Source organism: Narcine bancroftii, chromosome 7 (genome assembly GCF_036971445.1).
Source record: "Narcine bancroftii isolate sNarBan1 chromosome 7, sNarBan1.hap1, whole genome shotgun sequence".
Classification (NCBI taxonomy): Eukaryota; Metazoa; Chordata; class Chondrichthyes; order Torpediniformes; family Narcinidae; genus Narcine; species Narcine bancroftii.
In genome coordinates this window covers 187,193,554-187,217,962 of record NC_091475.1, presented here as the reverse complement: position 1 = coordinate 187,217,962, position 24,409 = coordinate 187,193,554, and the positions used below count along the sequence as shown (strand labels likewise).

General features: G+C 42.3%; 2 protein-coding genes across 8 annotated transcripts in view; one reads left to right on the top strand and one right to left on the bottom strand.

Annotated features, from left to right (window-relative positions):
• cog6 (component of oligomeric golgi complex 6) overlaps positions 1-17,485 on the bottom strand; it is a 107,227-nt gene extending 89,742 nt beyond the window's left edge. For 2 of the 6 annotated variants that reach the window (XM_069891721.1, XM_069891723.1), the window contains exons 1-3: positions 17,296-17,482; positions 4,461-4,604; positions 3,301-3,372 (exon numbers count right to left, since the gene is read on the bottom strand). In XM_069891721.1, the coding sequence (XP_069747822.1) occupies positions 3,301-3,372; positions 4,461-4,604; positions 17,296-17,421 (342 nt within the window). In that variant the 5' untranslated portion in view covers positions 17,422-17,482. Of the gene's footprint in view, positions 1-3,300; positions 3,373-4,460; positions 4,605-5,501; positions 5,614-17,295 lie in introns of those variants that run through there. The other 4 variants (XR_011342296.1, XM_069891725.1, XM_069891724.1 and 1 more) reach the window with 4 other exon arrangements.
• Positions 17,304-24,409, top strand: part of LOC138739505 (LHFPL tetraspan subfamily member 6 protein-like) — a 239,317-nt gene continuing 232,211 nt past the window's right edge. Inside the window, exon 1 of one of the 2 annotated variants that reach the window (XM_069891728.1) lies at positions 17,304-17,533. The gene's annotated coding sequence lies outside the window, so the exon portion shown is untranslated. Of the gene's footprint in view, positions 17,534-17,576; positions 17,741-24,409 lie in introns of those variants that run through there. The other variant, XM_069891727.1, reaches the window with a different exon arrangement.

Genomic DNA, 24,409 nt, shown 5'->3' with positions numbered 1-24,409 from the left:
CCATTACCTAAGTTGATGGAAGGAGAAGGAAAGAAAAGAATGGACTCAGTAGAATTTCCGGTGTATTTTTGTTGAATGACAACATTGTCTGACTGGATTAATGTAACCTAGATTGTATACCTAATTTGGATGGGAGGGGGGGGGTGGCTTGGAAGGAGGGAGGGGGGGGGAGAAAAAGTCACTGTATATGTGTGAAAAATAAAAAAAATTAAAAAAAAAGAACATAAGAAATAGGAGCAAAAGTAGGCCATCTGGCCCATTAAGCCTGCTCTGCACACATTGAGATATTAGCTGATCTGATGATAGGCCCATCTCCATCTGTCTGCCTTTTCCCCCACTTTGTAAAAATCAATCCAACTTTGTCTTAAATACATTCACTGATGTTGCCTCCACAGCTTCAATAGGCAGAGAATTCTATAGATTTACCTACTATCCGAGATCTTGAGGTTACTTCCCCTAGTTCAAGTTCACCAACCCCCACCTCTTCACCCCCCAATACATACATAGATATTCTGCATGGTAACAGGCCTTTTCGGCCTATGAGCCCATGCCACCCAAATAACCCAATTGACCTCCACCCCGGCACGTTTTTGATGGGAACACCTTACCTACCTCTACCTTATAATTTCAATTTTATTTTTCAAAGATCCTCTCTCATTCTTCTAAATTCAAGCAAGTACATCCTTATCCATGGATGAGGTGCTGGAGGATTGGAGGGTAGTTCATGTAATTCCATTGTTTTAAAAAGGGCTCCAAAAGGAAACTAGGAAATTACAGGCTGATGACCCTAACATCAGTAGTAGGTAAATTTTTAGAGGTATTGTGAGAGATTGGGTATACAGGTATTTGGACAGCCATAAGGATAGTCAGCATTGCTTTGTGTGTGGTAGGTCATGTTCAACAAATTTTAGAGTCTTTTGAGGAGGTTACCAAGAAAGTAGATGAAGGCTGTGAATGTTGTCTACATCGGCTTTAGAAAAAGGCATTTAACAAAGTCCCACATGAGAGGCTAGTTCATAAACTAGGTATCCATGGAGAGGCTGTAAACTGGATTCGAAATTGGCTGAATGGGAGAAGACAGCGAGTGGTAGTGGATAATTACTTCTCAGACTGGAGGCCTGAGATGAGTGGTGTGCCTCAAGGATTGGTGTTGGGATCATTGTTGTTTACTGTCTATATCAGTGATCTGGATGATAATGTAGTAAATTGGATCACCAAGTTTGCTGATGACACTAAGATCGGAGGCGTTGTGGACACCAAGGAAGGCTTTCCGAGCTTGAGGAGAGATCTGGCCAATTGGAAAAATGGGCCTGAAAGTGGCAGGTGAAATTTAATGCAGACAAGTGTGAGGTGTTGCATTTTGGAAGGGCAAACCAAGAGAGGACATACACAGTAAATGGTAAGGCATTGAAGAGAGTGGAGGAACAAATGGATCTGGAAATTCAGATACACAATCCCCTCAAAGTGGCGTCACAGGTAGGCAGGGCTGTAAAAAAAAAGCTTTTGGCATCTTGGCCTTCATAAATCAAAGTATCGAGTATAGGAGTTGGGATATTATGGTGAGGTTGTATAAGACATTGGTGAGGCCAAATTTGGAATATTGTGTGCAATTCTGGTTGCCAAACTACTGGAAGGATATTATTAAGACTGAAAGAGAAGAGAGAAGATTGACTAGGATGATGACAGGTGTTTAGGAGTTGATTTACAAGGAAAGATTAAACAGGTTAGAACTTTGTTCCTTGGATTGTAGAAGAATGAGGGGATATTTGATAGAGGTTTACAAAATTATGAGAGATATAGACAGAGTAAATGCGAGTAGGCTCTTTCCACAGATTAAGAGAGATAAATATAAGAGAACATGGCTTGGGTGAAAAGGTTTAGGAGGATCTTTTTCCACGAAGAATGGTGGGAATGTGGAATGAGATGGCATTCCTCTCTCATACCATCCATTCCTTTGGTATGACCCTTATCCTTTCACCCTTCAAATACAAGGATGCAGTCTTTTATAAAACAACAAATTCAATTAATTAAATGTGTTTTTATAATCAAAAAGCTTCAATGAGGTGGTGTGATGGATTATATCATATTTTATATAGATATGTTTTAAAGGAGATAAATTGTGGGGGGGGGGGGGGATGTTTTAGTGTAGGTCACAAACAAGCACTTCACAAAACAGAAGTCATTTAAAATGCCAGACTCTGCTCAAGCCAGACAGTCCAGGCTCAGAGTGCCTTTGCAAAAATTTTGAAGAATGCCAATAGAGACTTCACAAGAAGGTGCTAATTGGACATGCTGTGGAGTAATGGATTATTGTTTTGAAAGCAACAGATGAAAGGACTTAGAAGATTGGATCGGGTGCCGCAATCTGTCTGAATGCAGTTTGCTGTTCTAAGAAGATCATGTGGTTTTGCAAGAAGAGAGAGAGGAGACAAAACAGGTTTCTCTAAAAGAAAGAGAGAACTGGTTTCTGCAGTATGGCAAGCTGGAAGCTTGTTTAAAATCCCCATTTTGAAGACTGGTTGTAAGTTCTGAGTTCAGCCTGTTGAAAATCCTTGTGGTCCATACATGAGGAGATGACTGGCTAGAGTGTTTCACCTGAAATAAGGGAAACAAAAGGAACTCTGTAGTGACCTGCAGAAGAGGTTATCATTTGGAAAACCCTGATGGGGCTGGTTTCTTTGGCAAGACACTGAAGTGGCTGATCGGAGAGAATCAGTTTGTGTGTGTCCAACGAGCAACAAATCTCTCTCTGAAATCAAAAATAACCTTCCTGAGCGGTAACCATTTAAGCACCAGAGCTTAGTGAAAATTCATAAATTTTCAATTCCGTGCAGAGTATAAGAATTGCCTGATACCAGTGAACTTGGAGGAGTGAGAAGTGATATTGGACTGTGAATCAAAGAACTTTTCTGAACTTATACACATTACATACACGTGCACTTAGAATTAGAAGGGGTTAAGTTAAGTTAATAGCAATAAATTAAAGTTTGATCCTGTTTTTATGTTTAAAGAAAATTAAAAACCACTTTTGTTTAAGTAACCATTTATTTTAGTGAATTTCTAATGCTGCCGGGTTTTTGGGTCATCTGGGCCCGAAACAGTGGAGAGAGTCCTTTATTATTTGCAGGCTTGCATGGAATGATGCAATGTTTGGTTTTATGGGATCGGGTAAAGCATCTTCTAGTCTTATCTCCAGCTGCAAAATACCACTATATATTTACTTAAAATCAATCTTGATTAATATCAGTTCATGCATGTTCTTACATCGTCTGTGGAAGTTATGGGTTTCTTGGTCATTACCTTTAAACGACTGGTCATATCCTGACAGCAGGCACTCATTGCTTGAACATCTTCATGAACACTCTCAAGTTCCTACAAGACAGCATATGTCATTTTTTTATATATATATATATATATTTTAATAATCGCAGTCACAAAATAAATGATAAACAATGGGATATTTATTCAATTTGCATGATCTTTAATATTACTTTTTGATTCACTATGAAAAATGTTACTCCAGGCCCTCTTACATGGGATTTAATAGGATTCACAGCACAAAATAGCTCATTCAGCCCTTCTACTCCATGATGTCATTTATTTGACCCTAATCCCAGTGTGTGATTGTGTGTTTGGGTACAGGGGTGGGGGGGGTGGGGGAAAGAGTATAAAAATAGCTTCAGCCACTCCTCTACTTTTCATCTGTTTTTGCAAGACAAACCTACATTATTGCCTCAAAATGCATATTGAAAAAGGTAATCTTGATTAGAGGGAGGGGATTAGATTAGTCCTTTAGGTTTTTTTTATTCTTATTATTTTAATATAACAGTCTAATAATGGGTCTGACATGGTTACATTCCTTATGTTTATTACTAGATGGAGATATTCCAAGTAACTATCAATGTAGACATGCACATTTTTTTTTACTTACTCATGTATCTCTCCCTTTGTATTTGTTTGCATACAATTGATTCATTATGTAATAGTAATTTATATATGCTTATTATGTTTCTCAATAAAAATATATTAAAAAGAAAGAGAATATAAATTGATGAAAAGTGCATTTACGATTAATGTTCGTAATCTCTCTGACAAGGTAATTAAAATATTGAAACTATTCAAATCTTAATTATGCTAAGAGAGATCAACTTATTAAATGGTTCCAAAGCCATTTTCATATCATCAACATTTTGTAAGTTCTTCATTATGCTCAGCAGTCTGAAAACTCCGGCTTGATCATCTTTCTCCCTCCAGATGAACTGCATCAACAGAACAAGCTCCATTAAGCAACCCTGCTGAATAGTAAAAGTAATTTCTGCTGATTGCATGCAACTTGCTGAATTCACTTTCACTTGGCTCAATTTTGTTCCTCAACAATACCTTAATCCACCATTTACCAACAATCTAAAAAGATTTAACAGTTCAGATGATGCCTTAATTTTAAGAAGTTGAGCACATACCTCCTTGACTTCTTTAAATACACGTACAAATTCTTCATTAATGGACAAGCTGCGCCTCTCTATATCACCTCGCAGATTTCTTCTTGTACGCAAACTATTTTCAGTGAAGAATACAGACAAGGATTTAAGAGCCTCCAACATATCCTGTGGATAACAAATATACTGTATGTTGACGGAATACTTTTAGAAACTGTAAACAGAAGAGCTAAATGTCTCATCTTACAATTCAGATTCAAAATGTTAGAAATGTTTTTTGATTAAGTCAATGAAATAAAGCAGTCAAATGTCTCAGAGCTGCACTTAAAAGCAAATACTGTAGAATGAACCATGAGTACTAAATCATAAATGTGCAGCTCAGTAGCAGCTCATTCATATTTAATGGATCTGAAATTCCGAAAGACCCAAAGTGGTAAACCTTGTTCAGTTGAACACTAAGGTTCTCAAGAAATCACATTTAAATAAAAGACTGCATTTCATAAAAATGTACAATTACACAGATTCAAGGATTGGAGGGCAGCATATCTTTATTTTAGGGCACTGCATTATAATAAGTCCCAATACTTTGCAAGCGACTTACTTTCAAGTCCCTGTACATCTGTAAAAAAAAAATAGTTATGGAAAAATGCCTGTCAGGAGACCTCTTGCGAAATGAGATTGAGAAAATCTTGAGATGTTTACTTCAAGACTATCTTGATCTATGCATGTTAACCGGCCCTTCTGGCCCACGAGACTATGACCACCCCCCCCCCCCCCCAAAAAAACTGTCATAAATCGTTGACAAATTATTAGTTCCAGGGAAATTCCTAAAAGGAATTGAAGCCACTGTGAATCATTCTGATAAATTAAAGTATTTCAGAGACTGAACACATTTTGTTGGAAAATAAACAAGGATTCTATCAACTGTGGATTAGCATTTATTTTTTTCCCTAGATAAATTTGAATCTAAATTTAATAATTGGAGCACCACAGTGGCTTAATTGAGAAACAACAATGGCATACTAGAACTTAATTGGGCAGCAAGGTTAGCGTAGTGGTTAGTACCATGCTGTTACAACTCCAGCGTCCCGGGTTTGAATCCAGCGCTGCCTGCGAGGAGTTTGTAGGTTCTCCCCACGTCTGCATGGATTTCTTCAGGGTGCTCCTGTATCCTCCCGCCCTTCAAAAAGGTACAGGAGTCGTCAGTTAATTGGTCTGCTTGTGGGCTGGAGAGGCTTGTTACTGTGCTGTACATCTAAATTTAACATACATAGATCAAGGTAGTCTTGAAGTTAACCTCTGTACATCTTGCATTAAGAGATGGCATAAGGTCACTGAAGGCAAACAATATATGCCAAAACATAAGCATCTATTTAAAATCAGCGGGTAAAGAATTGAGAGTGGAGAAAGGAACTGGACACAGAAACCTTCCTCCATAAATAATTCTTCAGCTGCTAATGGAGTACAAGTACTAATTCATGTTATACTTTAGTAAAATACCTTGGTGTGTAGTAAGTTGTGCGCGAGTGCAGAGGAAAGACTGAGACAACAGGCTGAAAGCGCAAGTAACACAGCTGCTTTACTTTTAATTCTGTGCCGCAGCCTTAAAGGCTGAGTCTGGCCTGCCCCTCGTATACCGGACCTTGCGTCACACTGACGCCAGTGCACACGCGCTGTTCTAGTCTGGATCACAAAAGAAAGTCCCACGATGGCATTTTTTCTGCAGCCGCCCTGCTGACCATGTGTGACAGGCAGGGCCAGTTCGCCACTACAACTATGTGCGTCGCCACACAAGCCTCCCCCACCCCCCCTCCCAGAACTGGCACCAATGGTCTCAAGATGCATTATGGGTGAGGTCTGCTATCTTGGCTGCCAACCCCTACATATCGGTGGAAGAACCTGTACTGGTTGCGTCAAAGACCAGGTGGGCCGGTTTCAAACGGTCCAGTTTGAACAGTTCCTCCTTGCCCCCGATGTCAAGTGTGAAGGTGGATGCATTTGTTTGCAGCATCTTGTAGGGTCCTTCATAGGGGTGCTGAAAGGGAGTCCTGTGTGCACCCCTTCACACTAATATAATCGCAGGAGGACAAGTCTGGGGAGTGGTTGGGCATTGTCGCACCATTGAGGCATCTATAGACTCCACAGGGTCTCCAGCTATCTTTGAACTTGGGTACCAAGAGGAGGGGCGAGGCCCACGAGCTGTCAGAATGGCAGACAACGCCGAGTTCTTCCATGCATTTAAACTTTTCCTTGGAGAGGTCGAGTTCGTCTGGGGCTAGGCGATAGGTTCGAGAATGCAATGGTGGATCTGTGGTCGCGATATGGGGCTGAATGCCGTGCTTCGACATGACAGCAGTGAACTGCAGGAGCAGGAATACCTAGTGAGGAGGAGACTGCATTGGCCACGTGGAGCTGGGTGGACGGTTCATTGGACGTGCCAAGAGGCAGAGTTTGTAAAATTTCTGCATGAACTAATCTTCTGCCCTGGAGGTCCACCAGTAGGGAGTGTGCCCGAAGGAAATCTGCACCTAATAGAGACTTGTCCACCAAAGCCAGCGTGAATGACCAATTGAAAGTGGTCTCACCAAAATGTACAGGAATTTGCCTCTTACCAAAAGTTTTAATGGCAGTGTGCAGGAAGAGGCCATGAGGTCTCCTGCATGCCTCGAGAGACGTAGGGGGAATGATGCTCACCTCTGCCCCCATGTCTGCAAGGAATCTGCCGCCTGAGATCTTGTCTCAGACATGGAGAAGGCTGTGGCGGTTGGCCCCATCTTTTCCCAGAAACAAGCATGGCTGGTGGCACCTGTGCACTGATTTCCCCCTAATGCTGATGCCTCAAAGCACCATTTTGGGACAAGCCTTTATTTTCTGGCAGAGAAGGTCCTATTCATGTGGTGGCCTGGACTTGGGCATTGCCCTTGGTGGTGGCCGTGTAACGTGGTTAACTGAGTCAATGGTCTCGTGGTTGGAGAAGTAGAGAACATCTGCTCGTGCTGCAACCCTGCGCAGATCGCTGAAATCAGCATCGACCAATAGGGGTCTGATGTCTTTGGGTATCTGATTAAGGAACGCTGGCTCAAACATGAGGCAGGGCTTGTGCATTTCATCCATGAGGGCAGACGGGATCCTATCACCTCAGTCATCCAAGTGAAGGGGCCTGGCGACCCTCTCGCACCATGAAAGTCCATACTTGCTAATGAGGAGGTTTTTAAGAGCCATGTATTTACCTTCCTCTGGCAGCACCTGGATGAGGTCATCGATCCGCGAAGTCACTTCCTGGTCAAGGGAACTGACGACATAGAAGTATCTCATTCATTTGGAGGTTATCTGTTTGATCTGGAACTGGGCCTCAATTTGTCCAAACCAAGTAGAGGGCCTGTTCATCCAGAAAGTTGGCAGCTTCAACGCAATGGCTGCGGGGTCCATGCACTGAGTCTTCAGGATGTGAAGACTCATCAGGGTCACCAGGGTAGTGAGTTGTGTGCGAGCGCAGCAGAAAAACGGAGACAACAAGCTGAGAGTGCGAGTAACACAACTGCTTTACTTTGAATTCCGCACTGCAGCCTTTAGGGCCGTGTCTGGCCTGGCCCTCGTGTTGTGGAGCTTGAGTGATGCTGACGTAAGTGCGCACACGCTCTTCCGGTCTGGACCGGAAGAGAAGGTCCTGTGATGCCACCTTTGCCGTGGCTCCCCCGCTGACCACATATGACAAGCAGGCTTGTTTACCACTACAACTACGTGCATTGCCGCAGGAACACATTTCCAGGAAATAATAATAATTAGAAATGTTATTGGTATCATCCAGCATAGTGCATTTACCTATGAATCCAGAATTTTGCACAAGACAGAATCATTAAAACAATATTTTATGAGAATTAAAATTGGAGAACAAGGTATGAAAAATTGCCAGTCTGGCATTACCAAGAGGTGAAAATTCACAAACAGCTCTAGAAACACAAAAATTAAAAATGATCTACTAATTTTACTCTATCCGTGCATGAACATTGCAGAATTATCAGCATGCCGAACAAATTACTTAATGTTCCCTTCCATCTGGCTTTTCTCTTCATAAACATGCGACATGCTTGGTATCATGGTTAGTGCAACACCTATACGGAGTTTGTACATTCTTCCCATATTTGCATGGGTTTCCTCCAGGCGCTCTGGTTTCCTCCCACCTTCAAGATTATACCAGAGTTAACTGAGATATTTGGGCAGCACAGACTCATAGGCCGGAAGGGCCTGTTATCGTGCTACACGTCCTCATCTAAAATTTTAAACTGTTGCTCCTCATATCTCCTTTCCTCTCAACATTTACTTCCATCCAGTTTTTCTATCTGTACTTCTCTCACTTAAAACAGAATTGGTCTCAAGTCAACTAATCTGTGAAAAATCTCGACATAATCAGAAAAAAATAAGATAATTTTCCCACTGAAACTGTGCTTAATAAGTTAGTAGTTTTAATTTCCAGTGAAACTCCAATAATTTGCTATCCAATTATTGGGAAATTCCACTGATTCATCATATTGAGTAGGTCATGTTTCTTATGCTGCTTTTAAATTCAACAGGCACCCAGTTTCCAAGGTCCCTTTGATCTCACCAAGTTCAGTAGAAAATTTATATTATCTAAAAAATGAAATGCATAAGAATAATATCCAATAGAAAATCAGCCAGTCCAGCACCAAAGTCCCAAGCATTAATAAAAGACAAAGGTTATGTATTAGAATAGAATACACAAAGAAACTCAGCAGGTCATGCAGCAACTAGGATAAAGCATATCTACGCTTCAAATCTGAGCCCTTTATCAATGGATGCATTGAGCTTTGTCTTCTTCCTGCCAACATCAGATTCTATTTGCTGCTCATCATTGAGTTCTCTGCACCTTTGCTTCTTTGACCAGCCTGTGATGCAAAATATTTTCGGGACTCTTCCTTAACATGTTAGGCTGATAAACAAGATGAAGGTCCATGGAATTACAGGGATACTATTAGACTGGATAGAAAATTGGCTGATAGGCAGAAAGTAAAGGGTTGAAATTAAGGGATCCCATTCAGGATGGCTGTCTGCAACAAGCTGTGTTCCACAGAGGTCGGTCTTGTAGCGGCTGTTGTTTACAGTTTATATTAACGATTTGGATTTTAGAATGAATGGTTTTGTGGCCAAATTTCCAGATGACACTAAAATAGGTGGCAGAGCAAGAACTGTTGAAGAAACCGTGAAATTGCAGAAGTATATAGACAGACTGGGAGACTGGGCAAAAATATGGCAGATGAAGTACAATGTTGAGAAGTGTTCAGTTCTACATTTTGACAGTGGAAATAAACAGGCAGAGAGCTATTTGGATGGGAAGAAAATTCAATCCTTGGAGGTTCAAAGAGACCTAGGCGTCCTTGTGCAGAGTCATCTACAAGTTAATGCCCAGATGGGATTGGTTGTGAAGAAGGCGAATGCTATGGTAGCATTCATTTCAAGAGGTATAGTGTATAAGAGTAAAGAGGTGTTAATGAGACTCTATGGAGCACTGGTGAGACACCATTTAGAGTACTGTGTACAGTTTTCCTCCTATTTTAGGAAAGATGTGATGTTGCTGGAGAGGGTGCAGAGGAGATTTACTAGGAGGATTCCTGGAATGCAGGGGCTGATGTATGGGGAGCGTTTGACAGCTTTTGGGTTGTATTTGTTGGAGAATAGGAGACCGGGGGGGGGGTTCCTCAGAGATATTTCGAATATTGAAAGATTTTTATAATGATGTTGCAATTGATGGGTTCGAGGACAAGGGGGTCATAGTCTTAAAATTTGAAGTTGTCTAGTTAGAACAGAAAGGAGGAAGAACTTTAGTCAGAGGGTCGTGGATCTGTGGAACTCGCTGCTGCACAAAGCAGTGGAGGCCAGATCAGTAGGAGTCTTTGGCTTGGCTTCGCGGACGAAGATTTATGGAGGGGGTAAAAAGTCCACGTCAGCTGCAGGCTCGTTTGTGGCTGACAAGTCCGATGCGGGACAGGCAGACACGATTGCAGCGGTTGCAGGGGAAAATTGGTGGGTTGGGGTTGGGTGTTGGGTTTTTCCTCCTCTGCCTTTTGTCAGTGAGGTAGGCTCTGCGGTCTTCTTCAAAGGAGGTTGCTGCCCGCCAAACTGTGAGGCGCCAAGATGCACGTTTGAGGCGATATCAGCCCACTGGCGGTGGTCAATGTGGCAGGCACCAAGAGATTTCTTTAGGCAGTCCTTGTACTTTTTCTTTGGTGCACCTCTGTCACGGTGGCCAGTGGAGAGCTCGCCATATAACACGATCTTGGGAAGGCGATGGTCCTCCATTCTGGAGACGTGACCCATCCAGCGCAGCTGGATCTTCAGCAGCGTGGACTCGATGCTGTCGACCTCTGCCATCTCGAGTACTTCGACGTTAGGGATGTAAGCGCTCCAATGGATGTTGAGGATGGAGCGGAGACAACGCTGGTGGAAGCGTTCTAGGAGCCGTAGGTGGTGCCGGTAGAGGACCCATGATTCGGAGCCGAACAGGAGTGTGGGTATGACAACGGCTCTGTATACGCTTATCTTTGTGAGGTTTTTCAGTTGGTTGTTTTTCCAGACTCTTTTGTGTAGTCTTCCAAAGGCGCTATTTGCCTTGGCGAGTCTGTTGTCTATCTCATTGTCGATCCTTGCATCTGATGAAATGGTGCAGCCGAGATAGGTAAACTGGTTGACCGTTTTGAGTTTTGTGTGCCCGATGGAGATGTGGGGGGGCTGGTAATCATGGTGGGGAGCTGGCTGATGGAGGACCTCAGTTTTCTTCAGGCTGACTTCCAGGCCAAACATTTTGGCAGTTTCCGCAAAGCAGGACGTCAAGCGCTGAAGAGCTGGCTCTGAATGGGCAACTAAAGCGGCATCATCTGCAAAGAGTAGTTCACGGACAAGTTTCTCTTGTGTCTTGGTGTGAGCTTGCAGGCGCCTCAGATTGAAGAGACTGCCATCCGTGCGGTACCGGATGTAAACAGCGTCTTCATTGTTGGGGTCTTTCATGGCTTGGTTCAGCATCATGCTGAAGAAGATTGAAAAGAGGGTTGGTGCCAGAACACAGCCTTGCTTCACGCCATTGTTAATGGAGAAGGGTTCAGAGAGCTCATTGCTGTATCTGACCCGACCTTGTTGGTTTTCGTGCAGTTGGATAATCATGTTGAGGAACTTTGGGGGACATCCGATGCGCTCTAGTATTTGCCAAAGCCCTTTCCTGCTCACGGTGTCGAAGGCTTTGGTGAGGTCAACAAAGGTGATGTAGAGTCCTTTGTTTTGTTCTCTGCATTTTTCTTGGAGCTGTCTGAGGGCAAAGACCATGTCAGTAGTTCCTCTGTTTGCGCGAAAGCCGCATTGTGATTCTGGGAGAATATTCTCGGCGACACTAGGTATTATTCTATTTAGTATATCTCATTAGTAAGGGTATCAAGGGATATGGGGAAAAGGCTGGAAATTGGAACTAGGTGTGAACATAATTCAGCTTAGCGTAGAGTCACGGAACAGACGCAATGGCTCTAATTGCCTGTTTCTGCTACTTTAACTTGTGAAATTTGTCATGCAAATTCTTTCCACGCAGATTCTGAGATGGTGAATTCCCTGGTCACGTTATTCAAAAATCCTCCCTAATACCCTAATTACCTCCTCAAAAAAAAAATCAGTTAATCATTCTGTTCCTGAGAAGAGATTCCAATAAAAAAGATAGCTGTCAGAGCTACTGTAGTTGCAGTGCTCCCACTGGTGTGGAGCCAGGAGAACAGAGACATAGCACTGCTCCGAAGGGTTCAACTGCCGTGTCCTAATGCCAGCAGCTCCGTACAGGTGTAAATGGCCCGTTGGAGGAGCCAACAGTGTCTTTAAACAAAAATTCTGCAACCATAGATCTGCACCCACGATAGCAGTATCCAGCGTAGGACGTCAGAAATGGGGAGAATACTGCCCCCAGCCCCCATTGAGAAGAACCATAGAAGATGACTCTACAAAGCAGTGACCATGGCAATGGACCAGCGCCTAAAGGACCCAAACTGGCTGCTGGTGGCTTGTGGATTGGAGACCCACATGGGCTGCTGGAGACTAGCACATGGGAACTGGGATTTGAGAGGATGCTGAAGGCTTCTTGATCGTATCGAAGGCTTGGATCTGTGCAGCTACAGAAGCTGTGGGAGCTGGAGGCCAATCCACAGACGTTCAGCGACTCTGAAGGGACTTTCTTTTGCTTCTTTCTCTTGCACTGTAAGGAGCGTCAGGCAACACTAATGGCTTCTTTCTGCCTTAAGGTAGGCAGAAGGCAATTTCATGCAATATTCATGTTCTGTACTATTACATGACAATCAGGGAACTTTGAATATAAACAACTGGTCAATTATTCTGTTTATTTCTTATTGCCTCTTTAAACAGTATCAACAATTGTCCAATTCTCTCATTCCTGTGGCCAGAGATGATTATATGCTTTCCTGTCTTTGCCTTACCCTGGCCCCCTTTTATCATTTAGTTCTTTTGATTTTGTAGTTCTACCCTTTTTCTTGTTGACAGATCTTCACCAGAAAGACTGTAATGATTCACTACCACATTTTCAAGCCAATCAGGGAAGAGTAATAAATGCTGCCCTTGCCATTAACAAGATCCTGAAAAGAAAGTATTACCGTTCTGATGCGCCATCAATAACTTCAAAGACTAGAAGTTGCAGAGAAACTGATAGGCTTTTATTCACAAAAGAATGAATGCCCATCCATGCTGGTCGACTGCCCTGGACTGAGGAGGGGGCTGTGGCACAGTTGCTTTATTCAGGGGTCAGTGGGAGGAGCTTTAGGCACAGTCAGCAAAGGTTGTGTCCTAGCACATCCAAACATATATACAGTAGATTCCATGGCTCAGTGGTTATAGCACTGGTCTTGTAAACCAAGGGTTGTGAGTTTGTTCCTCACTGGGGCCTCAATTCTCTGTCTTCCTCACAGTGGACAAAAATTAAAGAATTTCATGTATGTTACGTGCTATATCTTCCAATAATGGAACCTTTACCTTCTTTTAAAATCATTCATCCTGAATCTCTTACAATGCTTTCTATTGCTTGGAGGCTAAATTACCATCAGGTTGTTCAAATTCATCTGTCACATCATTTCTCAGCTTAGTACAAGTGGTCTCAGACCCACGAAGAACATGTATTCCAAATTCAGCTCGATAGTCAACAACACCACCACAAAAATGTTCTGACGTTGATGTTCCTTGGCAAAAATTATATCTAGAATAGTGCCTTCCCACCCTCGTTATTGGGCTTGCTATATACCAAGTAAAAAGCTTGGAAAACATTTGAGGAATCGTGTGCCTTCAAATTCACCAAGTCAACTGGCACCTATTTTCGCAATGTCAGAAGTTTCCTCAAAATTTTCCTTAGTTTGTTGCTTTACAGTCAGAAGTTTCCTCAAAATTTTCCTTAGTTTGTTGCTTTACAGTCAGAAGTTTCCACAAAATTTTCCTTAGTTTGTTGCTTTACAGTCAGAAGTTTCCTCAAAATTTTCCTTAGTTTGTTGCTTTACAGTCTGCGGTTCCATCTTTTGCTCCTGAATAATCTTCACTTCTGGAATAGCTTTACGTGAGACAGCTCAAATTTTTCCTTAAGTATTCAGATGTTATCATTATTTATAGATCTTAATTGTTACATAGACTGGCAGTCTCTTATCACCTACTTGTAGACTTGATGGGCCTGTTTCAGTGCTGTAAGGCTCTGTATTGCTGTAACAATCTCACATATCAGAACAGTCCATTAAATGGCGTCAGGAATTCAGAGAATAATACATTTAAAATCCATTTAACTATGAGGGCAATTTCACTTGTCACATTTTTCAAATGTGCTTCTAATATCATTCAAAAGTCCAAACATAGGAGATTTTGTTCAATACATTTACAACCAGTGAGAAACAAGACACTGAAAGATGGCACAATGGCACAAATGAAAAAAAAAATCAAGTTTTCAGTTAAGATTATAAAAATTATTTAAGTTTTTAAAACAGGTTTCATCAGTAAGGTAGAGTGCCAAAGGGTTTATGGAAGAAATAAGAGTGATCTTGACGATTCGTGGGAGATGCAAAGCGACACAATTAAAGGTTAAAATAGAATGGTAAGGAACTAATTGAAATAGAGAATGCAAAGACATAAATGCCCTCTAAAGATAGGAGAAAGCACTTCAAATTCAAGGTCCTAAGAAACCAGGAGCCCAAAGGGTAAGAACAACAAAATACACAACTCTTAAACAAAATCAGTGATCAATCAGAGCAGCCTGAGGCCAAATCAAACAATGGTACAGGTTTTTCAATGCAGGTATCAACTTCAATCTTACTCATGATCAACTGGAAGAAATTGTGGTTCACCTGAGATTAACACTCAAAAATAGAATCTCACAAAGAACTTAAAAGTGTTGTGTGAATAGATTGCAGTACCACGGTGGGCCTTATTGGTCGGGATGAGGAGTCAGCGTACAGAGATGAGGTGCAGTCACTAACAGACTAGTGCAGAGCCAACAACCTGTATCTGAACAACTTCAGGAGGGCCCAGGGGGAACCATGCTCCACTGACCATTGACGACTCGACCATTGAGGTCATTAGGAGGATCAAGTTCCTTGAAGTGCACTTGGTGGAGAATCTCACCTAGTCCCGTAGACAAGAAAGCCCAGCAGCCCCTCTACTTCCTGCAAAGGCTGAGTAAAGTTCATCTCCCACCCTCTATCCTCAATACATCCTACAGAGGATGTATTGAGAGCATCCTGTGCAACTGCATCACCGCCTGGTTTGGAAGCTGAACCACCTCGGACCACAAGACCCTGCAAAGGATAGTGAACTCACAGAAAATATCATTGGGGGCTCTCTTCCTAAAACACTTGATGCAGGTGAAAGGCAATAAATATTGTGAAAGACTCCACACACCCCTCATGTAAACAGTTCTCCCTTCTGCCATCTGGTAGGAGGTACTGTGGCACTTGGGCCCTAATGTCCAGATTGGGCAACAGTTTTTTCCCCCTAAGCCATCAGGCTCCTGAATTCCCAGAACATATGTGGATAGTGTACTGTGCATCTTTACTGTATATGTCTTAAAAATTTTAATATTTTTATGTGTTAAACTTCTCTTCTAATTTATATTCTTATATTTAAGTAAATATGCTCCATAGTCCAGGAGAAATGCTAGCTCATCTATACCGTGCGAGCATGGTACGAACGATAAACAAAGGTGACTTGATCAATAAACAAACTAACATCATGATTTCAGGTCATTTCACCTAGGGCATCATTTACTGCAGAAGGATCAAAAGTACTTAATAGAGCACAGGTACATTTTTATAGAGCTCTAACTATAATCAGGTTATAATGGAGAGTTTCAAATACAGTGTAATAACAAAGATCAACAAAGATTTGAGTCGCAACACATTCAAAGTCTTTCAAAAGGAAGAAAATATAATTGAAGGCATGACACTTTGTAACAAAAGATTTTTTTTAAAGGTGAAAATCAAGTAATGATTGATAGAAAATTTAACCATTTAAAAAGAGATAAAGCTTAGACAATATTTTTTTCTCGAAAATTGAATAGAAGGTGAGTGGAATCACAAGATGTTGGAGCAGAAATGAGCCATTTGGCCCATCGAATCTACTCCATTATTCAATCATGGCCCTTTCTCCTGCCTTTGCCCAGAACCTTTGAAACCCTTACTAATCAGGAACCAATCAACTTCTGCTTTAAATATACCAAGTGATTTGGCCTCCACAGCCATCTGTGGCAACAAATTCCACAGATACACTAGCTGAAGAAATTTCTCACCTCTGTTGCAGCATAAATAAACTAGAACAAATAAAGTAGAACAAATCACAGAAATCATTATTACTGCTGGATGGTGCAGCAGGGGGGATTGAAATAAGCAACTCCTTGTATTAAAAAGTAGAGTAACAAAACAGACAAGGATGTTCTTGGACTGGCAATAAGGATTGACAGCAATCCAACAATGAGTGAGATATCCTCAACTTCAACTTGACAGAACAATGTATGAAGGAAGAATTAGTGACCGAAGGACTAGCCACCCATGTATTTCGAGTAAATGTTTTAAATCAGGGTTGAAATAGCTCAATTTTTTTTAAACTCAAATGCAATCCATTTGAACAGACAACATCTGTGGAAAGAATCCGCTCTCACGGACGGGCCTGTAACGCTATTGCCCTTTGCCACATCTGCTGTCTGGCCTGCTGGTTGCTTACGATGTTTTATTATTTCTAGCACCTGCATATTTCGTTGTTTTTTTTTGTGTGTGAACTTAGCGCAGATTTTATTTTCAAAACGTCGTAGTTATGGCGCGTTGCTTCGAAACGACGTGCAGCTGAACAAGAACAGAGATGATGGAGAGAGGCAGCATTTCGTCTGCGACTCACTTCACTCCTGCTCAGAACATGACGAGTAGCCCCTGGTTGTTGCACCGGCAGTCAAGGTACCAGACCCACCCCACCCCACCTCACCCCAAACTCACCCCACCCCACCTCACCCCACCCCACCTCACCCCACCCCACCTCACCCCACCCCACCCCACCTCACCCCACCCCAACTCACCCCACCCCAACTCACCCCACCCCAACTCATCCCACCCCATCCCACCTCACCTCACCCCACCCCACCTCATCCCACCCCACCTCATCCCACCTCATCCCAACTCACCCTACCTCACCTCACCCCACTCCACCTCATCCCAACTCACCCCACCTCATCCCAACTCACCCTACCTCACCTCACCCCACTCCACCTCATCCCAACTCACCCCACCTCATCCCAACTCACCCCACCTCATCCCAACTCACCCCACCTCATCCCAACCCACCCCACCTTGTCGTTGTCCAGCCGGGTCTCCAGGATCTTATTCAGCTTCCTGGCCAGAGGGTTGTTGCTGTTCTGCGGGGCGCCACCGGGCCCCTGCTCGGGGACCAAACCTTCCACTTTAACGTCGGCCATCTCCCTAGAAACCGGCCCCACGCAGCGATTGGGCCAACTCACCGGAAGCCGGTCCCACGCGGAGAAGAGCACGCCGGCGGCAGGACGCTGCGGCCGCGCACGATGGTTCCGGGTGAGAGCGCAGACGCGAGCGGATGGTTCCGGTCCATCGTTTAATCTGCTCGTGTCCCCTCCTCCGGAAAGTCAGAGCGGGGGGCGGGGGCGGGGATCGCTGCATGAGTTTCGCTGTCTCTTCGAAGAGTTGCTCTGACGTATGGAGACGAAATCACCGGAGAAAATAGGCATTGATCCGTTTATTGGGGCATCAGGCATTCTGACCGTAAGATATAATTAATGCAAGGGGCTAAGATGCATTTGCCTGATAGAACAATTCCTATCCAGATGTCTCACCATCTCTTCCTTCATGACGGGGTTTTAAGCTATTTTCCCTCCATTCTCTTTTTCCAGCAGTGATGTGCCATTTACAGTCTTCCAATCCTCCAGAACCTGTCCAGAGAATTTGGGGAAATTATCACAAATGCCTCCACTGTAACTTTTGCCATTTCTTTGATTGCCCTGAGATGCATTCTATCAGGTTATCTACTTTAAGTTTTTGGTATCTATATTTACCATCTATATTTGTCACTGTCTTCACCTCCCATCGCATCTTTCTCATCACTCTTTGGCATGTCTTCCATTATGATGCAATTGGCCTCAGCCATGACAGCATTACCCAATATTAATAACCCCCCTTCTCATCTTCCAAGGGACCCATGTTAACTTTAGCCATCTGTTTCCACCTGATATAATTTCAAAACTATGTTTTTATATTTTGTGGTAGATTACTTTGAAAATCTATTTCCCTTTCTTTATTGTTGCATAGTGGTCCTTTGTTGCTTTTTAAAATATTTCCCACTTATCAATTTTTAGTTTCAACCCTTCCTTTCTTTCCTTTGTTATTCAAGGCTTGATTTCCCACCCTTACTGTCCTTGCTTTTAACTAGAATATACTTTTATTGACGTGGACTTTTTACCCCCTCCATAAATCTTCGTCCGCGAAGCCAAGCCAAAGAAGACTTTTATTGAGCACTGCAAAAAAAACTTTGAAAATCTTCCAATTGTCCCAGTGTATAGCCCATGCTCCCATTCTGTACCAGTCAACTCCTCCCTCATTCTGTTGTAGTCTTGTCTGCATTTATGGGACAGAGGTGGACAAGGTTAGTACCTTCAAGATCCTGGGAGTCCATATATCAGAAGACCTGTCCTGGAGCCAGTCCATTGAGTTGTTAGAAACAAAAGTACCTTCACAGAAATTGCTCGAGACAAAAATTGAGAACAAAGAACATTTATTATACAATAATGCAAAGTTGAGTGCTTCCCCTTACCCTGGGAATACACACATACACTGGGGCTCACCCAACTTTTATACAGTTTATTTCAGTATAGGAATACCCTCCCCCTTACATTCTTCTGCCTCCTGGATAGGTTTGGCATTAGGCAATCCTGCCTGCCTACGTGCTGTTTCTGTGAACTTGGAGGACCAGGAGGTATCCTGTCGGTGTCCCATCATGTCATTGTCCTTATTCACACCTTCCTGACCCTCAGGGCTTAATAATTATATGCAGAACTTGCTAATTATGTCTAAAAGGCACCTTCCCAACTCTCAGGGCTACAACCTCTTCATACGTAGAACTTGCTAATACTGTCTAGGGCTTACTAATTACATATGCAAAACCTTCTAATTCTATCTAGGGCTAGAAGGCCCTTATCTTACTCAGACTGACTGCTTCCTACATTCTAATATCCATTTCTTATCCTGTTCATACTGGCTTTATTCATTTACCCATATATCTATATTAGTTTCCTCATCTTCATATTTTTATATCAGTTTGACTCATCTCTCACAGAGTCAATCTTGGAAAAAAAATCACACCAATTCTTATGCTTTCCAAGAGGTCAGGAGTTTTGGCACAAATACATTTACAGATGCACTGTGGAATGGACACTGACTTGTTGCATCACATCAAACTACCTGCTCCTCCTCCTACTTTCATATAATCTGTAAATTTAGCCACAAAGCCATTTATTCTGTAATCCAAATCATTAACATGCAATGTGAACAGTGGCCCCAATACTGACCTCTGCTGAACACCACTGGTAGTCAGTACCCAACAAGAATAGGATCCCTTTATTCTCCTTTTGTTTCCTGCCAACAAGCCAATGCTCTACCCGTGTTAGTATCTTTCCTGTAATGCCATGGGCTCTCATTTTGTTCGGCAGCCTTGTGTGCAATACCTTGTCAAAGGCCTTTTGAATGTCCAAATATACAAGAGCCACTGCATGCCCTTTGCTGTTCCATTCTTAGATGCATCAGATGTTTCTTTATTTATTGCCTGTGCCACAGTTTTAACTAATTTGTCGGGGGGGTGGGGGGGGGAGATGGGATTGAGAATGAGAGGACAGAGAATAGAGCAGATAGTGGAAAAGTTGATGCAATGTAGTGAGTTTATTAGGAAGAAAAAACAGTGGATGGAGCATAAATGTAGTCAGTTGGAGGGTTTGAAATGTGTTTATTTCAATGCAGGAATAACCCTCTATTTTTCTTGCATCCATGTGGTTTAGATTGTTTTAAATGTCAACTTCATGGATCAGTATGCGGAATTATGATGTTGTGGCCATTAAGAGACTTCAATGACACGAACAGGATTGACTAAGGCAGGTACAGGGGTTAGATGTTTTAAAGGGAGAGGATGGCAGGTAAAAGGGAAAGGAGAACAGTATTACTAATCAGGGACAGTATCACAGCTGCAGAAAGGGAGGACACTGGAGGTATTGACCACTGAGTCAGTGTGGGTGGGAGTCAGAAACAGGAAGGGAGCAGTCAACAGGCCCCCAAATAGCCCTCAAGACACTGAGGAGCAGTTACGTAGGCAGATTTTGGAATGGTGCAGAAATAACAGGGTTGTTGTGGCAGGCTTCAACTTCCCATATAATAGCCAGAACCTCCTTACTGCAAGAGGGATAAATGGGGCAGAATTTGTCAGGTATGTTCAAGAATGATTGCAGACACAGTTTGTAGACCAGCCGATGACAGGTGACAGATCTCAGAACCTTTCAGTGAAAGTGACCATAACTCCCTGAGCTTTAGCATAGCTATGGACAAGGATAGGAGTAGACAAAATAGTAAAATGTTTAATTGGGGAAGGGATCATTATGGGATTAGGCAGGTACTGGGGAGGGTAAATTTGGAACAGATGTTCTCTGGGAAAAGCCCAGAAGTAATGAGGAAAATGTTTAGCGACCACTTATGCTGGGTTCAGGATAGTTGTCTCACTGATACAGTGAAAAGATGAAAGGTTAAGGGAACTTTGGTTGACAAATGAGGAGAGAGTTCATTATGAAGAAGAAGGAAAGATACAGAAGGTTTAGGAAACAAAAGATAGGAAGAGCTCATGAGAATTGTACAGTAGCCGGGAAGGAACATAAGGGCAGGAAATCTAGAAGGGGGCACGAGAGGGCCTTGGAAAGAAGGATTAAGGAAACCTGAAGGTATTCTATTCATATGTGAAGGATGATGAGAATGAAGGTAGGGCATCTTAAGGATAAAGGAGGCAATGTGGGCCTGCAGAAAGAGGAGGTAGGAGAGGTCCGAAATGAATACTTTGCCTCAGTGTTCACCTTGGTTAATATGAGGTAAGTATAGAACAAGCTTATGTGCTGAATCATATTGAGATTAAGAAAGTGGAGTGCTTACTACAGGCAATGTGGTCCCCTTGTTTGAAAAAGGTAATTGGGAGAAAACCTGGGAATTATAAACCAGGATGTCTTCTATCAGTGGTGAACAAACTATTGGAGAGAGTTCTGAGGGACAAGATTTATGAGCATTTAAAGAAGCATATTCCTCTCAGGGATGGTCATCATGGCTTTGTGAGGGGAAGGTTGTGTCTCATGAGCCTAATTAAGTTTTTGAGGAAGTAAAAGAATTTGATGAAGATAAGGTGGTAGATGTGGTGTATACGTATTTTAGTGAGGCATTTGACAAGGTCCTCCAGTGTAGACTCAATCAGAAAGTCATGTTGTATGGGATCCATGGAACCTTGACTGTGTGGATTCAGAATTGTCTTGCCTGCAGAAAGCAGAGGGTAGGAGTGGATGGAACTTATTCTGCCTGGAGGTCAGTTAGTAGTGGAGTTCTGCAGGAATCTGTTCTGAGACCCCTGTTCTTTGTGATTTTTAAAATGACCTGGATGAAGATGTAAAGGGATGGGTCAGTAAGTTTGTAAATGACATGAAGATTGGAGGTTTTGTGGATAGTGTAGAAGGTTGTCGTAGATTACAACAGGATATAGGCAGGGTGCAGAATTGAGTAGAAAAGTAGCATATGAAGTTCAATCCAGAAAAATGTGAAGTGATGCATTTTTGGAATGTCAAATTTGAAGGCTGAGTAACATGGCTAATGGCAAGATTCTTAACAGTGAGGAAGAACAAAGGGACCTTCAGGTCCAAATCCATAGATCTCTCAAGGTTCTGCGGAGTTTGATAGGGTAGTTAAGAAGGCTTATGGTACGCTGGCCATCATTAGTCAGGGGATTAAGTTCAAGAGTCGAGAGGTAATGTTGAGCTCTAAAAAGCTCTGGTTAGACTATACTTGAAATGCTCTGTTCTGGTCTGCTCATTACGGGAAGGGTGTGAAATTTATCGAAGAGGGTGCAAAGAAGACTTACCCTTCCTAGGTCTTATGACCTAGGGCTTTTCGCTTTGGAGTGAAGAAGGATGAGAAGTGACATAATAGAGGTCTACAAGATTATAAGAGGCATTCAAAGGGTGGACAGTCAGCACCTTTTTCCTGGGGCAAGAGTAGCAAACAGCAGAGGATGTCGGTACAAGGTGATGGGAGGAAGGTTTAGGGGAGATGTCGGGGGTTAAGTTTTTTTTTCATAAACTCAGACATTAGTGGGTGCCTGCGATGCATTGCCATTGGTGGTGGTGGAGGCTGGTACAATAGGGACATTTAAAACAATCTAAACCACATGGATGCAAGAAAAATAGAGGGTTATGGGTATGAGATAGGGAAGGTTTTGTTTGTCAATTAGGTTTATATAAAAATTGTTATTTACACAATTAAACTTAACAGGACCTCCCCTTCATAAAGCCATACTGACTCACCCTGATAAGTTATGCTTATATAGACTTGATTTGACTGTTTCCTATTTAATAGCACAAATTTGACTAGTCATTCTTACAATAAAACCTATCTGAATAAAAGTTCAACAGGTTTACAGTCTAGGAAATTTGTCAATGAACCACTCAATGGTTAATTTAACTGTTATCCACTGGCACATATGAGCATTATAAAATGAGCAGACATTAAACCAATTGTTACTGCTCTGTCATTCAGATAATGGCTCAACTAAGATGAAAATGCAGCAAAACAATGTGGAAAACAGGCCCTTCAGCCCAATTTGCCTATACTGACCAAAAATGTCCCATCTACACTAGTCGCACCTGTCTGCATTTGGCTCATATCCTTCTCAACTTTATCCTATCCATTTATCCATCAAAATGTTTCGTAAACTTTGCAATCGTTCCTGAACAGCCATCTCCTCCTGCTGCTTGTTTCACCCTTTGTGTAAAAAAAAGTTACCCCTCAGATTCCTGTTAAATCTCTCCCCGACCCCCTTAAATTTTATCCCCATTCTAGATAAAAGACTCTGCCTTCACCTGAAACATTCCTCGCTTGATTTTGTATACCTCTGAGATCACTCCAAGCAACAAAAACCCTAGCCTGCTCCATCTTTCCTTATAACTCAGGCCCATGAGTCTTGCAATATCCTCATAAATCTCTGTACCCTCCCCAGTTTGATATATATCCAAAACTGATCACAATATGCCAAATGTGGCCTCACCAACATCTTGTACAACTGCAACATGACTTCTCAATTTCTACACTGAATACTCTAACCAATGAAGGCCAATATGCCAATGGCCTTTTTGACCACCTTATGTGACACCATTTCTAGGCACTTTGTACCTGTAATCCTAGATCCCTCTGCTCTACAACAACACATCCCCACCATTCATTGTGTAGGCCCTTCCTATGTTAGACTTCCCAAATGCAACACCTCACATTTCTCTGTATTAAATTCCATCAGCTGATCAAGATCCTGCTGCCATTTTTGGCAACCATCTCCACTTTCCACAGTGCCAATAACTTTAGTGTCATCCACAAACTTGCTAATTTTCCATGTATGTTTTTCTCCAAATCATTGATATAGATAGCAAACAGCAATGGGGCTAGTACCAACCCCTGAAGCATAACATTAGTCACAGGCCTCCAGTCTGAAAAACAACCTCCCACCATCTGAAATGACCTTCGATACCAACATCGAACCTCTCAACTATCTTTTATTCTGCATAGGAATCCCACCTCCCTGCCAATCTAATTCAAATCCACCCAAGTAACATGAGCAAACCTGCCTATCAGGTTCAAATGCAGCAATTATCTGCCACACCACTATATCACTTGCTATAACAAATAACAATAATTCATCAATTTCAGTTTTGAAATGACTAATTGTCTCAGCATCCATGGCCGCTTTTGTGGTGGGGGAGGGGTGAAATTCCATATTTCTACTTAGCTTTATGTAAATAAGTTTTTTGATTTCTTTCATAATTGACCCATTTCTTGTTTTAGATGAGATGTTCAATGTTAATTTCCCCACCAGAGGGAAATGTTTCTTTGTCCCTGATTATTTAAAATATTTAATTTTAGATTCAGATTAACCTTAAAAAAAGGATTAGAGGATGCTTATATGGTCCTCATAATTTAACTCCCATCCTACCATCTTCATCCAAAGCCCAATATCATTCCCAGTAGCCCCTCGATTATTTCTTTGCGGTTCTAATTATAGAAAGAAAATTTTGCGAATCCAGGATCTATATATTTGCAAATCCAGATAGTCTAACATCTAGCTCAATCAATAGGTTGAAACATGAGCCAGTGTTCCAG